This window comes from Ranitomeya imitator, chromosome 6 (assembly GCF_032444005.1).
Source record: "Ranitomeya imitator isolate aRanImi1 chromosome 6, aRanImi1.pri, whole genome shotgun sequence".
Classification (NCBI taxonomy): Eukaryota; Metazoa; Chordata; class Amphibia; order Anura; family Dendrobatidae; genus Ranitomeya; species Ranitomeya imitator.
The window spans coordinates 171,516,603-171,536,232 of NC_091287.1; the positions used below are offsets into that span (position 1 = coordinate 171,516,603).

The following is a 19,630-nucleotide window of genomic DNA, read 5'->3' on the forward strand; positions in this document are numbered from 1 at the left end:
GCGGGGTCACCCAAGTATGGTGGCTTGTAAAGTCATGCCTTGAACAGGACCTGACATGCCTCCTACCTGTGTCTGATTGACAGCTCTAATGCCCTGCAATTCACAAGCGTTGCAGAGTATTAGATCTGCAATCAGACCAGGGAAATTTGATGTCTCATACTGGGACTACGTAGTAAAAAAAAGTTAAATAAAGTTTGTATACATGTGAAAAAAATTAATTGAAAGTACAAAAAAAAATGGAAAAATGTTTTGCAACTTTTTCACAAGAAAAAAAATAAAAGGAAAAAGAGTTCACAAATTTGGTATTGCCCCCTCTGGAACATTGCAATCTATAAAACTGTCATATTATTTAACCCGTTTGGTGAAGCTTGTAAAAAAATTTTTTTTTAAAACACAGCAAAATTATAGCTTTTTGTCATGTTGATAAACCAACCAAACCATTGGTTTCTACATATCATGTACTGGAAAAAAGGAAAAAAATTACAAGAGCAGTGAAATCGCAAAAAAAGTGCAATTCCACAGTTGTTGTTTTTTTTAACCATGTTCAATAAATGCTGAAACTGACCTGCTATTATGATTCTCCAGGTCATAACGAGTTCATAAACACCAAATATGTCTAGGGCTTTTTTTATTTAGGTGGTAAAAAATTCCAAACTTTGGTAAAAAAAATTAAATGGCTCAATTTTTTGAGACCCGTAGCGTCTCCATTTTTTGTGATCTAGGGCTGGGTGAGTGTTTATTTTTTGTTCGCCAAGCTGACGTTATTAATAACATTTTGGTGTAGATACAATCTTTTGATCGCCCGTTATTGCATTTTATTGCAATGTAGTGGCAACCAAAAAAACGTAAATCTGACGTTTTTAATTTTTTCTCGCTACGCCGTCTGGGTTAATTATATTTTTATATTGATAGATCGGGAGATTCTGAACGCAGTGATACCAAATATGTGTATATTTGTTCCGTTGCTGTTTTTTTTTTTTTGAATGGGGCAAAAGGGGGGTGATTTGAACTTTTATATATTTTTATTTTTTTAACAATTGTTTAATATTTTTTTGAACTTTTTGAATGCTTCAATAGTTTTCATGGGAGACTAGAAGCTGCAGCTGTCTGATCGTCTCTGCTACACACAGGCAATGATCAGATTGACTGTGTGTAGCAGAAATGCTCACTTGCTATGAGCACTGACCATCAGAGATTAACAGCAGCATTTAACTAGTTAACAGCCACACGTGGATCCCGATTCCACCCGCGGCTGTTGCGGGTATATGTCAGCTGTATATATCAGGGGGAGTCTGACATCGGTGTACTATAACTACTATAATAATGGTGCATCTTATAATCCGTTATAATGTTAGCTTATTTGAGGGGCCATTCCACAGAAGGCCAAGTCGCTGCTTCAAGAGGTTAGCAGCGGCAGGAGTGGGGCAATGCTTTGGTGGCTGGGCGCTCATGATATGTCGGCACCAGTGAGTGGAGTCCCCTTTCCTATTCTGTTCCCTGCTGTGGGCTTTGGGAAAGTGGCAGCAGGCCTACATCAGTCCCTCAATCGCCTCTTAATTTCAAGCAAATTTCATAGCTGTAAATACTGGCCTAGACTCTGATATCTAATCGATGTCCCATGACTGACTGCTTCTTTGCCATTTTAAAATGTTCTAGTGTGGGTCAATTGATCAGTCAACTACCTGTGTTACTATCCTTACATTTTTCTACCTTTAACAGTCTATGAAACTGATGTTTGTGTTACCTAACTGTGGCTGGGAAAAAAAATAATTGAGCTGTTGCATGAAGTATCATGGCTCCCAGCAAAGAAGGCTTACACCACTCCTTTACCCACCATGTTGTAATTTAAACTTGAATTCAATGGTCTAAATGCTGTCAAAGGCTCATGGATGACTGCTGCTGTGCCATCATAACATTTCTACTGTAAGTGAATTGATTAGTCAACTACCTGCGTTACTATCCTTAAATTTTCTAACATTGGTCGTCTACCAAGCTGATATTTGTGCCACCTGAGTGTGGTTGAGAAAAAAGCAGTTTGAGCTGTTGCATGACTTATCAGGGCTCCCAGCACATCAGGCTTAAGGCCCCTTCACATTAAGCGACGCTGCAGCGATACCGACAACGATCCGGATCGCTGCAGCGTCGCTGTTTGGTCGCTGGAGAGCTGTCACACAGACCGCTCTCCAGCGACCAACGATGCCGGTAACCAGGGTAAACATCGGGTTACTAAGCGCAGGGCCGCGCTTAGTAACCCGATGTTTACCCTGGTTACCATCCTAAAAGTAAAAAAAAACAAACACTACATACTTACCTAACGCTGTCTGTCCTCCAGCGCTGTGCTCTGCACTCCTCCTGTACTGACTGTGAGCACAGCGGCCGGAAAGCAGAGCGGTGACGTCACTGCTCTGCTTTCCGGCTGACCGACGCTCACAGCCAGTACAGGAGGAGAGCAGAGCACAGCGCTGGAGGACAGACGGCTGTAGGTAAGTATGTAGTGTTTGTTTTTTTTTACTTTTAGGATGGTAACCAGGGTAAACATCGGGTTACTAAGCGCGGCCCTGCGCTTAGTTACCCGATGTTTACCCTGGTTACCAGTGAAGACATCGCTGGATCGGTGTCACACACGCCGATCCAGCGATGTCAGCAGGAGTCCAGCGACGAAATAAAGTTCTGGACTTTATTCAGCGACCAACGATCTCCCAGCAGGGGCCTGATCGTTGGTCGCTGTCACACATAACGATTTCATTAACGATATCGTTGCTACGTCACAAAAAGCAACGATATCGTTAACAATATCGTTATGTATGAAGGTACCTTTACACTGATCCCTCACCCACCTTGTCTTAAATTAAACTTAAATTAAAAGTTGCTGCCCCAGACCCTGATATCTCATGCATTGCCAATGGCTGACTGCTGCTGTGCCATTTGCCTTCCACTGATAGTTAAATCATCCAATCTAGTACAGTGGCATGCTTAGCTGCCAGTATTTTGAGTGACAATTCAGCCTCCAGTCTGAGACTAGGAGGTGCTGAATTTCCTTCAGGTGTTCACTGTTCCTAGTGATTACTCACCTACTTAGCTAATCTGCCTGTCCCAGATAGCTGCAATCAGAAGTAGTTAATCTGCTGCACTCAAGTGGATGCAAAATGAAATATTTAATTCATGCAGCAGTGGTGGTGTGCTGCATCACTCTACAGGACAGCCCCGCTTGGCCTCCAGGACCCATACCCAAGCCCTCCCCCTACCTGGGTAACAGAGTGGCAGCATTTCAACTAACTGGAGTTTAAGCTTCTCCCCCTTTTTTTCCCTCCAATCTGGGAACAGCATATATATTTTCTCCAGCCTATGGTTAAGTTTAGCGATGTTTGAAAAAGACCAGGACTAGGTTGAAACGTTACTCGCTACTCGCTGCAGAACGTATTATCATTCACCAATTTTACATTATTATTTGTGGTGTGAATTTTCTAAACAAGAATTAAATGTTTCACTTTGCATCCACTTGAGTGCGGCTGATTAACTACTTGTGATGGTCTTTCGATGATTCCAGGTCAGTCAGCACCTATAATTTGTATGAGTCGTGTGCACCTTCCTTCTTTGCCAGATAGCTGCCAGTCATAACTTTCATGCTTCCGTTGAGAAACACGTGATGGTGTCTCCGCGGCTTTTCTACATGCATTTGCATATTTCCCTTAAGGGATGGGAGCAGTGTTCTGGATCACTGCGTTGAGAAACACGTGATGGTGTCTCCGCGGTGTTGGATGTTTTGATCTCCCCGAGGTCATTCATCCTTATGTTTATCGTCATAACTTTCAGCTCTGTGTGACTTGTCCTCTGTGCCTTTTACTCTGAATTCTGACATTCTGATATTTTGCTGCCGGACTCTGCATTTGCCTATTGACTACCCATTTGTATTACCCATTTTGTCTTGATGCTTTCTGACCTTGCAATTCTGATTATGGACCGTGACCTGACTATGTCTTTTGCCTTATGCTTTTGTATTTGACGAGCTCTCTTGTGTCTGACCCCGGATCTCTTGACTACCTAAGTCTCACAGCTTATATGTGGATAGTGACAAGCATCAAATTACAAATTATTTGGTGCGAAAAAGATGCGGATTTGGTGCCAAAAGCGCAGCAGATTTGTCAAAGGAAATTATGTCAGAAGGAGGAAGAGTGCATGGGCGGAGAATATAGAATAGTGCCCATCTTGCTTGAAGCACATCAACAATGGAGGTAGGACAAGGAAACAACATCACATTTTTTTTAAATAATATATTTTTATTTAGCTAACAAATCTGCAAACCAATCCTCATACAAATCTGCATGTAAATCTGCATCAAAAGCGCATAAAATCCACATAAAAAACGTGTGGAATTTCCAATACATTTTCTGCCAAGAGATGCAGAAACCACGCAGAAATTTTTGCAAGCAAATCCGCAACGTGCTCACATAACCTAAAGGTTAGTCATTTAGCTGATTAAATGTAAGCTAAATTCTTATAAGTAACGACAGTAACTCGATGAACTGCCCCTTCCAAAAAATGCCTCCATTCTTCAAAGGCCAATTTAACCACAAGTAACTTATGATTCCCAATATCATAATTTATTTCCACAGACAACATTTTTAAGAAAATGAAGCACATGGACGCAGAGTCAGTGTTGTTACCCTGCGATAAAATGTCCCCTACCACTAACTCCTAAGCATCCACCTCCACAGTGAAAGGATCTTGTAAATTGTATTGTATCAAAACAGGAGCAGATATGATGCACTCTTTTAATATTTCAAAAGCCCCAATGGTATCCGACGACCAAACCTTAGTGCGTGTGTTGGGGGTCGAGTTCCCGCCTTTGCACGGGTGGAATCTCGGGCCATCTCCCCTGCGGTCTCCCATTCTTCTCCTGCTGCAGTGGAGCCTGCTCAGCGGAGACATCAGTCCCAGCATCTCGCTCAGTCTGACTCTGTGCAAAGGGTTACTGCTGCCTTTCCAGCTTCTGCCATTATAGCCAGTAATGGGCAGCGGCGAGCAGACGTCTTTGGGACTAAGTCCTACTCTTCCCCTTCTTAGCATGTCCAGGGTAAGATCTCTCATTGGAGATCAAGGGTCACATGCTCATATACTGCAGCAAACCCCATTGGTCCTCTAGGAAGGTCCTGAAGGTGCTCAACTTCTGTGGCAGCCTCCCATTGGTCCTTCTGGGAAGGTCCTGTACTTGCTGCAGCTATAAAAGGTGCACATGAGTGCACAGCCATGTGCTAGTATCAATCTAAGTTATGTGCTCTGCGCCAGTGTGGTTATGTATGTATGTATTCAGGGACCCGGCTGAAATAAGCCCCTAGAATACCGGCACCTCCGGTGAGGAGATTGTGTGTTGTGTATGTATTCAGGGACCCCGCTGAAATATGCCAGTAGAATACCAGCTCCTCCGGTGAGGAGATTGTGTGTTTGCATGACCACTGACTGCTATCAGTTCGGCATTTAGCTTGTGCTTCTGTGAGTCTAACAGGGCGCAGTGCTTTCCTTTCACGGCTTTGATGCCCTCTCTCACTCCGTTGTGTCTTCTGAGGAAGAGGAAGGGGAGCCTCGGCTTATTGTCCCTTCTGAGAGCCTGAGAACCGTAGCTCCGGTTCCGCTAGAGTCAGTGCCTCCGGGCAAGACCTTTGTACCTATTAACTAGCGACTGGAGGTTCTCTCTTGGGCTCATTCATCCAGGGTGGGTGGACATTTTGGGACAAAGAGGACATCTGAGCTGCTGGTAAGGACGTACTGGTGGCCGCATATGGTCCGTGATGTCGGAGATTATATTCGGGCATGCGTCTCCTGCGCCAAAAATAAGTCTCCTCGACAACGGCCAGCTGGGTTACTTTATCCCTTGCCGGTGGCAGACAGGCCCTGGGAGATGGTTGGGATGGACTTTGTGGTGGGCTTGCCCAAGTCTCGTGGCTGTACCATCATTTGGGTTATTATCGATCATTTTTCTAAAATGGTGCACTTGGTGCCGCTTTCACGGCTAACTTCTGCATGGGCCTTGGGAGCGTTGTTTATAAAACACATCTTCCGCCTACACGGTATGCCGGACAAAATTGTCAGTGACTGGGGTCCCCAGTTTGCATCTCGGTTCTGGAGAGAGCTTTGTCGTTTTCTCAGCATTGAGTTGAATCTCTCTTCTGCATATCATCCCGAGACTAATGGGTTGGTAGAGAGGGCCAACCAGACCTTAGTCACATATCTGCAACATTTTGTCTCAGCCAGGCAGGATGACTGGGCATCCTTGCTATCGTGGGTGGATTTTGCGCTGAACAATGCTGTAGCCGACTCCACTGGACAGATCCCATTCCTCCTTAACTATGGTCAGCATCCACGGGTACCTATGCCTATGCCCGTGTCTTCCGCCGACTCCAGGGTGGCAGTCTGGGCTGTGGAGGCACGGGACATTTGGGACCGCACTCAGAATGCCATTCGGGCCTCCAGGGAGAGAATGAGGTCCTCCGCCGACGCACATCGGTGCCCCACTCCGACCTTTGCTCCAGGTGACTTGTTGTTGCTCTCCGCCCGTAGCATCAGGCTGCGAGTTGAGTCCACTAAGTTTGCACCTCACTACTTGGCCCCTTTCAAGGTCCTCAAACAGGTTAACCCTGTGGTCTACTGTTTGGCCCTTCCACCATGCCTGGGTATCACCGACACCTTTCATGTGTCCCTCTTGAAGCCAGTATACATGTCCCGGTTTTCCGAGTCATCTGCCGGGACATCGGGTTCGTCTACGGACGATTACGAGGTGAACGATATTTTGGAGCGCAAGGTGGTACGTGGCAAAAGATTGTATTTGGTGGACTGGAAGGGTTATGGTCCTGAGGACAGGTCCTGGGAGCCTGCTGAGTACATTTGGGCTCCGCAGCTCATTGGGGGGGTAATGTTAGGGGTCGAGTTCCCACCTCTGCACAGGGGGAATCTCAGGCCATCTCTGCTGCGGTCTCCCATTCTTCCCCTGCTGCAGTGGAGCCTGCTCAGCGGAGACGTCGGTCCCAGCGTCTCGCTCAGTCCGACTATGTACAAAAGGTTACTGCTGCCTTTCCAGCTTCTGCCATTGTAGCCAGTACTGGGCAGCGGCAAGCTGACGTCTTTGGGACTAAGTCCTACTCTTCCCCTTCTGAGCATGCCCAGGGTAAGATCTCTCATTGGAGATCAAGGGTCACATGCTCAGATACTGCAGCAAACCCCATTGGTCCTCTAGGAAGGTCCTGTAGGTGCTCAACTTCTGTGGCAGCCTCCCATTGGTCCTTCTGGGAAGATCCGGTACTTGCTGCAGCTATAAAAGGTGCGCATGACCGCACGGCCATGCACTAGTTTCAACGGCAACCAAAAATTTTAGCAATGGCTTTTTGCGTAGCTGTCTCCCTACGATGACCACTCAAGATGGAATCATGAAACTCCTGTAACAGATGCAATCTGCCCTTACAAAGGTACAAATAATTTGAACCCTGGAGTAACAGAAGGAGCCAGTGACTGGACTTTATATGTAAGGTGGTGGATCTCAAGGTTTGGTCACAGGATGCTATTAGGGCTTTTGAAAAATTAAAAGGATTTCATGTCTGGTAATGTTCTAATCCAACCCGATCTACAAGAACCATTTATTGTTGAGGTGGATGCTTAGGAGGTCGGGCTATGGGCTATTTTATTGCATGAGTCCAAAACTCAGACCAACCTGCGTTCATGTACTTTATTTTCTAAAACAAAATCTCGTCTATGGAAATAAATTATGGTGTTGGGAATCCTGAGTTTCTTTGCAGTTAAATAGGCCTTTTAGGAATGGAGACATGTTTTGGAGGGGATGGTTCATTGAGTTACTGTCATTACTGATCACAAGAATCTAGCTTATGTTGAATCAGCTAAACAATTAACCCTTAGACAGGACAGATGGTCCTTGTTTTGCTCTAGGTTTAATTTTTGTTTCTCATTCAGGCAGGGGTACAAGAATGTGAATGTCGATCTGAGAGTGGTGTGTTCTGAGCTTTCTTCAGGTGTTCTCTTTTCCTAGTGGATTCTCAGCTACTTAGATGTTTGTCCCAGATAGCAGCCACTCGTAGCTTTCAACTCTATGTATTTTTTCCTCTGTGCCTTGTACTCTGAAATCTGACATTCTTATATTTTGTTGCTGGACCCTGGATTTGTCCATTGACTACCTGTTTGTATTAGCCCTTTTGCCTTATGCACTCTAATCTTGGAATTTTGACTCTGGACTTTGACCTGACTACCATTTTTGCTTTTCCCCTTTTTTATATGATGAGTCCTCTTGGTATGTGAGCCTAAACCTCTTGATTACCTTAGCCTCATAGCTTCTCCATGAGTAACGAGTAGCGTCACACACAGCACATACATCCAACAAGTTTAGGACACACTTTAGAGTCATCACACAATCACAGCATATACATCAAACAAGCACAGTGTGCACGTTAGACACATCACAAGCATAATTCTTACATTACACAAGCACAGGACACACATCACACAGTCATAGCATACACACCAGACACCAGACCAGAGTACATGTTACTCAAGCACAATACAATCAATCTGACATTTGTAATTGTCAAATTTACAAATCAATCCAATCATGGAAGAAGGGTCCTAAATAACTACCGTATATACTCGAGTATAAGCCGACCCGAGTATAAGCCAACCCCCCTAATTTTGCCACAAAAAACTGGGAAAACTTATTGACTCGAGTATAAGCCTAGGGTGGAAAATGCAGCAACTACCGGTGAATTTCAAAAATAAAAATAGATGCTCCATACCGTTCATTATTGCCCCATAGATGTACCATAGAAAGGTGTGCCATATAGTGTTCTGCACTGTTCATTATTGCCCCATAGCTGTGCCATATAGTGCTCTGCACCGTTCATTATTGCCCCATAGCTGTGCCATATAGTGCTCTGCACCGTTCATTATTTCCCCATAGCTGTGCCATACAGTGCTCTGCACCATTCATTCTTGCCCCATAGCTGTGCCATATAGTGCTCTGCACCGTTCATTCTTGCCCCATAGCTGTGCCATATAGTGCTCTGCACCATTCATTATTGCCCCATAGCTGTGCCATATAGTGCTCTGCACCGTTCATTCTTGCCCCATAGCTGTGCCATATAGTGCTCTGCACGTTCATTCTTGCCCCATAGCTGTGCCATATAGTGCTCTGCACCGTTCATTCTTGCCCCATAGCTGTGCCATATAGTGCTCTGCACCGTTCATTCTTGCCCCCTAGCTGTGCCATATAGTGCTCTGCACCGTTCATTCTTGCCCCATAGCTGTGCCATATAGTGCTCTGCACTGTTCATTCTTGCCCCATAGCTGTGCCATATAGTGCTCTGCACCATTCATTTTTGCCCTATAGATGCTCCGTATAAAGCTGTGCCATTGCTGCTGCAATAATAAAAAAAAATGCCATACTCACCTCTCTTGCTTGCAGCTCCCCAGCGTCCTGTCCCGGCGTCTCTCTGCACTGACTGATCAGGCAGAGGGCGGCGCGCACACTATATGCGTCATCGCGCCCTCTGACCTGCACAGTCAGTGCAAGAGGACGCGAAGACAGAGCAGTGCCCGGCGTGTGAAATGCGGACACGTGAATATAAAATACTCACCTAGTCCCGGCGCTCCTGACGCTGCCCCTGACTGTCACACTGTCTTCGGGTGCCGCAGCTCTTCCTGTCAGCGGTCACTGGCACCGCTCAGAGGAATGAATATGTGGCTCCACCCCTATGGGAGTGGAGTCCATATTCATTTCTCTAATGAGTGGTCCCACGTGACCGCTGAACAGGGGAAAAGCTGCGGCACCCGGAGACCGTGGGACGGGCAGGGGGAGCGTCAGGAGCGCCGGGACTAGGTGAGTATGCCTCAGTGCCCTCTCCCCCTCACCCGCCGTCCCTGCCACCCACCGTGACTCGAGTATAAGCCGAGAGGAGCACTTTCAGCCCAAAAATTTGGGCTGAAAATCTCGGCTTATACTCGAGTATATATGGTAAATAGCAAAGTTGTAAAATGAATTAGTTAAAGGGAATTTATCAGTAGGGTCAACCCTTCTAAGCAGTCTATATGGGCATGCAGGTCATAGGACACTGAATAAAATGATTTCTTGATATCTGCAATCTGATGTTTTATTCCAGTAAAAACCACATTTTTCTTATATGTAAATGAACTGCTCCAGGCTACGGGCCGGACACTGATTTGCTTTAGAATCTGTCTCCAGAATTTATTTTAAATACAAGGGGAGTTACAAGGGTGAAACATGTAACTAATGCTGGGCAGTAAAACTGAACTTTGTCTTCTTGCAAAAACATATTTTTCAGCTCCTGAGCTATGCTATATTGCAACTATATTGCAATCCTGTAAGAAGTAAACATTATATTTGCGCTGATATGTATCCTAAACTTCTAACGCTAAGCCTTTATTTGTGTATGATTTTTGTTAGCTTTATCCACTTATAGGCAATAGTATAAGGCAAGCATAGAGAACTTTGTAAAACTTTACGAAACATGAAGTACAGTGTTCTTAGGACACTGTAAGTGACGTAATAAAACCCATTTCGTAGACACTGCAAGTATAGTCTTAATAACAGTAAGTCTAAACATTTATATCCTCAGTATGAAGATTAGACAATTATCTAATTAGTTATAGGGAGCCACATAAAGTAGTAGGCAGTATTACCTTATGTAGAATGGGTTTGTCCTGGGGGCTGGTGTCGGTGGTATCCACATTCAGTAGAGTCCTACCGTGATGGTGGCAGGTAGCTACTGTAAAAAACTGAATCTTCTGGGCGCTGTCTTGGCCGGTGACAGTCGTCCCTCAGTGCCTGTAACCAGCGTGTCGCAGGAGGTGGGTGACCGCTGTTAAGGCAAGTCAGGTTCAGTGAACCTGCAGAACCTTGCGTGATGTCACAGTCACGTGATTGATCATGTGACTACCTACGGAGCGCGGTCTGGAACAGCAATCCTACTCGTATCGGAATTCACGGATTTCTTTATCAGGGATGGTCCAGTCATTGTCTTAAACATCTTTATAGCTCCAGTTAATTATGTGGAAACCATTGCTGTATTAAAGGCAAACAGTTCTATCTCACTGTTCAGGCCCATTGGTATCAGAATGTCCAATTCAAAGATCCATCTGCTTTCTTCTTGGGACATTTGCTGAATATAATTGCCATTTCTCTTCTTTTTTGGCTATTTGGGGGCCTGTGACAATAATGCCTTTTGCTGAGCCCCCATGTTGAATCAAATAGTGGTGGATAGTGGATGCCTGGTGAAGTTATTTATGTTGCGCAGATGTTCACTTACTCTCACATATAATGGGCGCTTCGTCCGCTCTACCTATAGATTGCCACAAGAGCATTTCATAGAGTAAATTACACCCTGTGTTGCACATGTAATGGATTATTTGATCCCAAAATCTCTAGTTCCATTAGAAATATTACATTTTTTTTGTATTTAGTTTTTTGCATGGTTTGCACTTCCGACAGGAAAAAAAAATGGGTTGTATTTGTTCAGAATACTGTGTGTATGGGACTTAGGATTTCGAAATGGTGGGGGCTACTTTGTTCCCCAAGTTATTGGCTTTTCTGTAGATAAATTTGGGGCATTCATGTAGATTTTCCTCTATAATCTTATCCTCTTTTAGGGTGCCCCAGTGTCTATTAACAATTCTCCTAAGAATATGGGTATTAGCGTTAAATTGAGCGATAATGGGCACTTCATCAGCTAATGTATAATCAGTATTTTTCACCTTATTCTCAAGTAGCTTTGTTCGTAGTAGCTTTTCAACCAGTTGTTTTACTTGTATCAAGGAGCTCTCGGTATATCTTTTACCACAGAATTTTTTTGTCAGGAGTTCGGCCTCTAGATTGAAATCCTGTGTCTTGGAGCAGTTTCTGTGTGCCCGTATAAGTTGGCTCTTCGGGACATTTATGAGCCAGCTTGGAAGATGGCAACTGTCTAATGAGATGTAGCTATTTACATCAGTGGGCTTGTGGTATTAGTTTGAACTGTGCCTTCTTCTATAAATATCTTCAAATCTAAAAAGTTAATTGACTCTGTGCTAGTGGATCCAGTAAAGTTTTAAAAATATTCATTTGTATTTACTTCCATAATAAAATCAAACAATAAATCAGGGCCACCAGACTAGATAAAAACAATGTCATCAATAAAACACTGCCATAGGACCAGGTTCACTCATAGTGAATCATGTTTAAAGATGGTTTGCTGTTCCCATCTACCTACGCACAAATTAGCATAACTTGGTGCAAACCTGGTCCCCATGGCAGTACCCCATTGCTCGGAGTAGTAGTGCATCTCATAACGAAAAAAGTTATGAGTCAATATAAAATGCATGCATTCTAAAATAAAAGAAACTTAGTCATTAGGTAATATGTCATGTCTTTCTAAAAAGTATCTATCTGCTTCACATCCCTTGTCATGTTGGATGATAGCATAAAGTGAAGTATTATCTAAAGTGCCCAAGATTAGGCTTGAGCGAAACGGATTGGACAAATTCAAAAGTCGCCGACTTTTGGCAAAGTCGGGTTTCATGAAACCCGACCCGATCCTAGTGTGGGATCGGCCATGCGGTCGGCGATCTTCGCGCCAAAGTCGCGTTTCGTATGACGCGTTAGGCGCCATTTTTTTCAGCCAATGAAGGAGCATGGGCAGAGTGATGACATAGGTCTTAGGGGCGTGGACGCCTATCGCCATATTGTCGCTTGTGCGCTGTAGCGATTTGCAGTGTGTAACACCAGCTTTTCTGTTCAGGGACGGAGGGGAGAGAGAGAGAGAGAGAGAGAGAGAGAGAAAAAAGAAAGATAGATTTCCCATTGACTTTGCATTGGGTTTCGTGTTTCGGTCAATCCCCAACTTTTTGCCATAATCGGCCGATTTCACTCGACTCGACTTTTGAGATAGTCGTGTTTCGCGAAACCCGACTCGACCCTAAAAAAGTAAAAGTCGCTCAACCCTACCCAAGATATAATGTTCCTGCCATTGATTTTTTCCTAAAATTTGTAAAACGTGAATGCTGTCTTAAAGGTGGGAGGGTAGCTTGGGGACTAGCCTTTGTAGGTGGCAATCAACATATTTCGACATGTTGGCAGTTAAACATCCTATCCCAGATATTATTGGCCTACCAGGTGGGTTGGTTAAGCTTTTGTGTATCTTGGGCAGATAATAGAAGTATGGAGTCCTGGAATACATAGTATTAATAAAATCAAATTAGTTTTTCATGAGGATTGCTTTAATGCAATTTTCTGATGGGTCACTCAATAATATCCTATAAGTGCGTGTGTCCCCTAGTAAGCAAGGATTCTTTTTCATAGCCTGCGGAATTTAGAATAACTATACCCCCCTTATCTGCTGGATGAATGGTGATTTTTTTTTATCGCTTTGAAGTTGTTTGATAGCTTGACGTTCGTTATTTGATAAATTGTATTTACATTTTAGACACTTTTTATTTGAGGTTTTTCTTATATCCCATATAACATTCTTTTGGAAGGCCTCAAATGATTCAGAATATTCTTGGATTGGATTGAAGTTGGACTTTTTGTTCAGGGAGGTATATTTATACAGTTAGTTCCATATATATTTGGACAGAGTCAACATTTTTCTAATTTTGGTTATAAACATTACCACAATGAATTTTAAACAAAACAATTCAGATGCAGTTGAAGTTCAGACTTTCAGCTTTTCAGCTCCACATTAAAATTGGAAGAAGGGTTTAGGAGTTTCTGCTCCTTAACATGTGCCACCCTGTTTTTAAAGGGACCAAAAGTAATTGGACAATTGACTCCAAGGCTATTTCATGGACAGGTGTGGGCAGTCCCTTCGTTATGTCATTCTCAATTAAGCAAATAAAAGGCCTGGGGTTGATTTGAGGTGTGGTGCTTGCATTTGGAAGGTTTTGCTGTGAAGTAAACATGCGGTCAAAGGAGCTTTCCATGCAGGTGAAACAAGCCATCCTTAAGCTGCAAAAACAGAAAAAACCCGTCCGAGAAATTGCTACAATATTAGGAGTGGCAAAATCTACAGTTATTAGGCTGCCTTATAATGCTCCCTGATAGCTGCATTGCTGTTTTTACGCCGCTGTGCAAACCAACTGCTTTTTTAAAAGCAAAAATCCTGTTGCTCCTTTCTGCACAGTTCTCTTGTTTATTTGTCCACACTTTTGTGTGCAGCAGTCCTTTTTATTGCTGCCATACTTGTCCTGAGATCATTGTAGGGAGATTGAAATTGTACTACAGCCCTTGTATTTTTTTATATATCTTCCAGCCACATTCTGCCACTTACATTGTGTAGTGTAATACACTGGGCCTGAGTTTTGTTGCAGTCTCCCCCCCAAAAAAGGGAGATTTAAATTGGCACTAAGTGGATCTACGTCACAGTTCTGTTAGTTTGTCGTACATCTTCCAGCCACGTTCTGCCACTTACATTGTGTAGTGTAATACACTGGGCCTGAGTTTTGTTGCAGTCTCACCCCCAAAAAAGGGAGATGTAAATTGGCACTAAGTGGATCTACGTCAGTTCTGTTAGTTTGTCGTACATCTTCCAGCCACGTTTTGCCACTTACATTGTGTAGTGTAATACACTGGGCCTGAGTTTTGTTGCAGTCTCCCCCCAAAAAAGGGAGATATAAATTGGCACTAAGTGGATCTACGTCAGTTCTGTTAGTTTGTCGTACATCTTCCAGCCACGTTCAGCCACTTACATTGTGTATTGTAATACACTGGGCCAGAGTTTTGTTGCAGTCTCCCCCTCAAAAAAAACAAAGGAGTATGGAGAACAAAATGCATAATATGAAGTGGATTTTTCTGGGCCCATCCAGTATGTGGGTTCCAAGACCTAATGGTGTGCATATGACTGACTATGCAGCAGGATTGGCCTTGCTGGCAATGTATAAAACAAAGGAGTATGGAGCACAAAATGCATATTGTGAAGTGGATTTTCATGGCCCATCCAGTATGTGGGTTCCAAGGCCTAATGGGGTGCACATGACTGACTATGCAGCAGGGCTGGCCTTGCTGGCAATGTATAAAACAAAGGAGTATGGAGCACAAATTGCATATTGTGAAGTGGATTTTCCTGGGCCCATCCAGTATGTGGGTTCCAAGGCCTAATGGTGTGCATATGACTGACTATGCAGCAGGGCTCGCCTTGCCACCTATGTGTAAAACAAAAGAGTACGGAGTACAAAATGCATATTGTGAAGTGGATTTTCATGGACCCATCCACTATGTGGGTTGAAAGGCTTATTGCGGTGCATATGAATTGGTAGCAGGGCAGGCCTTGAATTCAATGCAACACTTTTTCAGGAGTCCCCCTTGGACATCTTATGACAGGGATATTGTGGTGTGTCGTAATTCTTGGCAGCCCATCCACTCACAGCATAGGCTACAACAGCTTAGGAGACCCACTGTTTCACAATGGCCCTTTAAGAAGATTAATGCCGCCTGATGCACCAGTAAAAATAGGCCCTGTGACTTTAAGAGTCCCTCCTTCAAAAATGAAACAAGATGGGTCTGCTTATGTGTCACACACCACATGGCCAGCTAGGGTTGTTAAATGTTACAATGACGTTTCCAGTGAATGCATTTGTAGTGGTTGAAAGCAAAGTTAATGTTGAAAAAACACTTCAAAAAAGCTGAATCTGAACTAAGCCTGAGTGGGAAAGGAAATTTTTGGTCTGGGGTTAAATATTTGGCCTTACAGGCAAGTCATTAACCTGCAAAGGATGTACCTTGAAATATTTCCAAGCAAAACCCGTTTTGGTTTCGTTTTCATGTGTTTTTTGTGGCCCCGGGAAAAATGTAATGAAAAAAATAATTAAGGCTGTGAACTAGGAGTCAGGACTCAGGAATGCTTCCAGGGGCAACCCCCATGATGTCCCTGTGTCATTTGAGCAGTGTTTCCACCATTTTCAGATGTTTTTAGACCTTAAAAAGACCCCCGGAGGGGATCACAGTAAAAATACTCGGGTCACCCATAGACTTACATTGGGCTTGTTGCCGAGTACCCGAGTATTCCAATTTGCTCGACCCGAGCAACGAGCACCTGAGCATTTTAGGGCTCACCCATCACTATTCAGTGTCTGTCTGAGGATAGTCATTTCCACATTTCGATTGTTTAGTTTTCTTCGAGGGGTGATTATTATCACGGTCGGGGATTGCATCCCGGCCATTCCAATTTGCTTGACCCGAGCAACGAGCACCTGAGCATTTTAGGGCTCGCCCATCACTATTCAGTGTCTGTCTGAGGATAGTCGTTTCCACATTCCGATTGTTTAGTTTTCTTCGAGGGGTGATTATTATCACGGTCGGGGATTGCATCCCGGCCAAATTTCCTTTGTTTCTTTATTTGGGGCACAAAGGGTGGTATTCTCCTACTATTTGCAGCGGATAACCTAATTACGCTAGCGCCCCTGGTTTTTTGATTATATTGCAACCCTGTCTGCTTGTGAGATGGAAGTTGAAGCATTAAGAGGAACTTGCAGGTGTGTTAGTTGCAATTACACACAGCTCTGCAGTGAGATCAGCAGAGCAGAGAGCAGTCATTACATTACCCTGATAACGCCACCATTTATGTAAAATAATCTCTGCAGGCAGATTTTTATACAGATCACTGTCTGGTACATGGCCTGGAATGCTCATTCACATATAAAAAAATCATAAATTTCTCTGGAATAAGACATTGGATCGCGGATATCAAGGTATCATTTTATTTAGCTTCCTATGACCTACATGCTCATATGGACAGCTAAGGCTTCTTTCACACTTCCGTCGGTATGGGGCCGTCACAAAGCGTCGGCGCGATGTACCGATGGACGTTGTGAAAATTCGGCACAACGTGGGCAGCTGATGCAGTTTTTCAACGCATCCGCTGCCCATTCTAAAGTCCTGGGGAGGAGAGGGCGGAGTTCCGGCCGCGCATGCGCGGTAAGAATTGCAGGATCCGACGTACAATCGTTCCCTTGAATGTTTTTTCGATACGACGGTCCACCAAAACATGATGCATCCAGTGCACGACGGATGCGACGTATGGCCATATGTCGCGATCCGTCGGCAATACAAGTCTATGGGCAAAAGAACACATCCTGTGGGCAACTTTGCAGGATGCGTTTTTTGCACAGAACGACGCTTTGTGACGGACAGCAAAAGACGGAAGTGTGAAAGAAGCCTTAGGAGGGATGATCCTACTGACAAATTCCCTTTTAGTTGATACATTTTTATTCTTTCTAGATGCAGAAGAAAGAGCAAAGAGAGATGCAGAAGAAAACAAGCTGCAGGAAAAGGACGAGAAAAAGAGTGATGAGAGAGAAGAAAAAAGTGAAAACGAAAAATCCTCACAATCCAAACATGAGGCAAATAAAGAAACAATCTCCAGTGATGGCAAACACACTGAATCTAGTCAGGGAAATATTAATGGGACTCGATTACCAAATGTAAACAGACGAGATGATTCCTCAGGACAAAGTCAAAGTAAGAAAGAGAAGTCTGGTGAAAGTGATGGAAAACAGCAAGTGCAAAATGGTGAGTTAAGGTGACTTATCTTAGCTTCTTCTTGTTTGAATGGCCATTTATTGGTGTAACATAAGTATCTGTGAGATAAGTTTATCGTCTTTAACTCCACTGAAGAAACTACAAAACAAAAAACTGTCAATGTAAAATTCCGATAATTTTCAAGTAGAAATAATTAATGTGCACTATATGAGAGTTTACAGAGCAAATTTATTATGCAGGTTAAGTCAGTTTTCAAGCTGTAGTGCAGCGGTAGCACCCTATGCAGTGATGAGGCAGTGACCCAGCAAAATTCAAAACTAAACATCTCTTTAATGTTCAGCTCACATAAAATGAACAACACACAATATCCTCCAGATTGCAGCCGGGAATTACATCCTTTGGATTGCAGCCAATAAACACGCCAGTCCACCTCCACGACCAGTAGCCGTGGCAATTGCACCACTGTGTAAGCTGTGGGTGCCAGGCCTCTCAGCTTCCTTGGCTGTTTGGCTCCACTTGCCTGTGTTGCCTCCCACAGGTGGAGCTCTGCAGAGCCCTCTGCTCTGTACTCCTGCAAACATCAAACTGACACCGACTCTAACCCTGACACCACCAAACACTTCACTGCAGCATTTGTAACTGGAATCTGTGGTCATCAGCCACATGGAAAACCAGGCTAGGAAGGAAAAGGGCTGCCCCACTACCATCCTGTACTCCATGTCGAAAATAATAGCCCAGCAGGTTTTCTTAAATCTCTCCTGGACAAATAGCTTGTGCAAGACTTAAACTGACTTTTATTCTGCAGTGCAATCACAGCTATGCCTGTGACTGCAATGTACTCCCATGGCCTCAATACGCCTCTGTGCGCATCCTGGGGGCAACACACAGTGACCCTCACATGTTATACCAGTCACTGTCTCACAAAGCATAAAACCACAGGAATGTCACCAAATTTTTGTGCAACTAGTAATTGTGCAAAATTATTGTGACTTTTGGCATTTTTATGCAAGTCATGGCCAGCTTTGACAACTTTTTGAAAAATAGCACAAATTACAACGGAAATGCAATCAATTCCATGTTTGGTGTACATTTCATGCAGCAATGAGTGGCAGCTAAAAGATTTGCCAAATTCATTAAGAGATGTGCGCCTCTTAGTGAATTTGGCACATAATATTTCAGATCAAACTTCAATAAAACAGGCATCCCAAATACTAATCTATGTAAATCGGGCCTATAACTTTATGTTGTATGAGTCAACGGTACATGTAAATATGTAGCTTTTTCTAATATGCTGTATCTCCTGTAATTACATTTTCACAAAACATTATTTAGATCAGGATTTTCTCCAAGATTGTCTCTGGTCATGTTCCACTTCCGATTTTGACCTCTAAATACTGACGAAAATGCTTTCAATTGAAATGGGCCAAAATATATAGCCACGTGCAGTAGATTTCTGTGAATAAAAATCTTTCCTATGCAGGTGTCACGCTGTGACGTTCTTCGGTAAGGAAGTGGGGCCTCAAACTATCCCTGGAGCTGAGACCCTAGCTATCCCTGTCCCAAGGTTACTCTTGAAGGTAGAAAGGCCCTAGTCTCAGACCTTACTGTAATCTGTCCCCTCCCATACCCTATGAAGCATGGGACAGAAATACAAGGCAAACAAGACACAAAGACAAAACTGGGATAACAGAAAGCAACAATTTCCAGTAGCAACAATAAACTTCAATTCAGCACAGCTTCTCCAAGGAGCTAGCAAGCAAAGCTTTCAGTGAGAAGGCACAGAAAGTCTAGCCAGATTTTATAGGAAGAAGTAATGATCAGATCAGAAGCAGCTGAAATTGAACTTTGTTTGTATTGACCATTTAAAAACAAAATGTGTAACTTTGTAATATAATTATGAAGCAAACCAAAATCAGTTATCCTTAAATAGTAGAATGAATTGCGATGTGTTATTCACACATAGAAATATTTTTAAAAAAATGAAGGCTATGGAGTCAGTTTAATAATAAGAAAGAGGCTTTATTATTGGAGACGACCGGATGTTCTGAACTTCAAATTTGCTGAGAGTACATTTGCATGAATCACATAATTATAAATAGTTGCCTGGAAAAT

General features: G+C 43.5%; 1 protein-coding gene across 5 annotated transcripts in view; it reads left to right on the plus strand.

Moving 5' to 3' along the window:
- The window catches only part of PDE1C (phosphodiesterase 1C), a 1,560,705-nt gene that overhangs the window by 1,436,989 nt on the left and 104,086 nt on the right, over positions 1 to 19,630 (plus strand). For all 5 annotated transcript variants that reach the window (XM_069730297.1, XM_069730300.1, XM_069730298.1 and 2 more), the window contains one exon: positions 17,258 to 17,548. In XM_069730297.1, the coding sequence (XP_069586398.1) occupies positions 17,258 to 17,548 (291 nt within the window). The remainder of the gene's footprint in view (positions 1 to 17,257; positions 17,549 to 19,630) is intronic.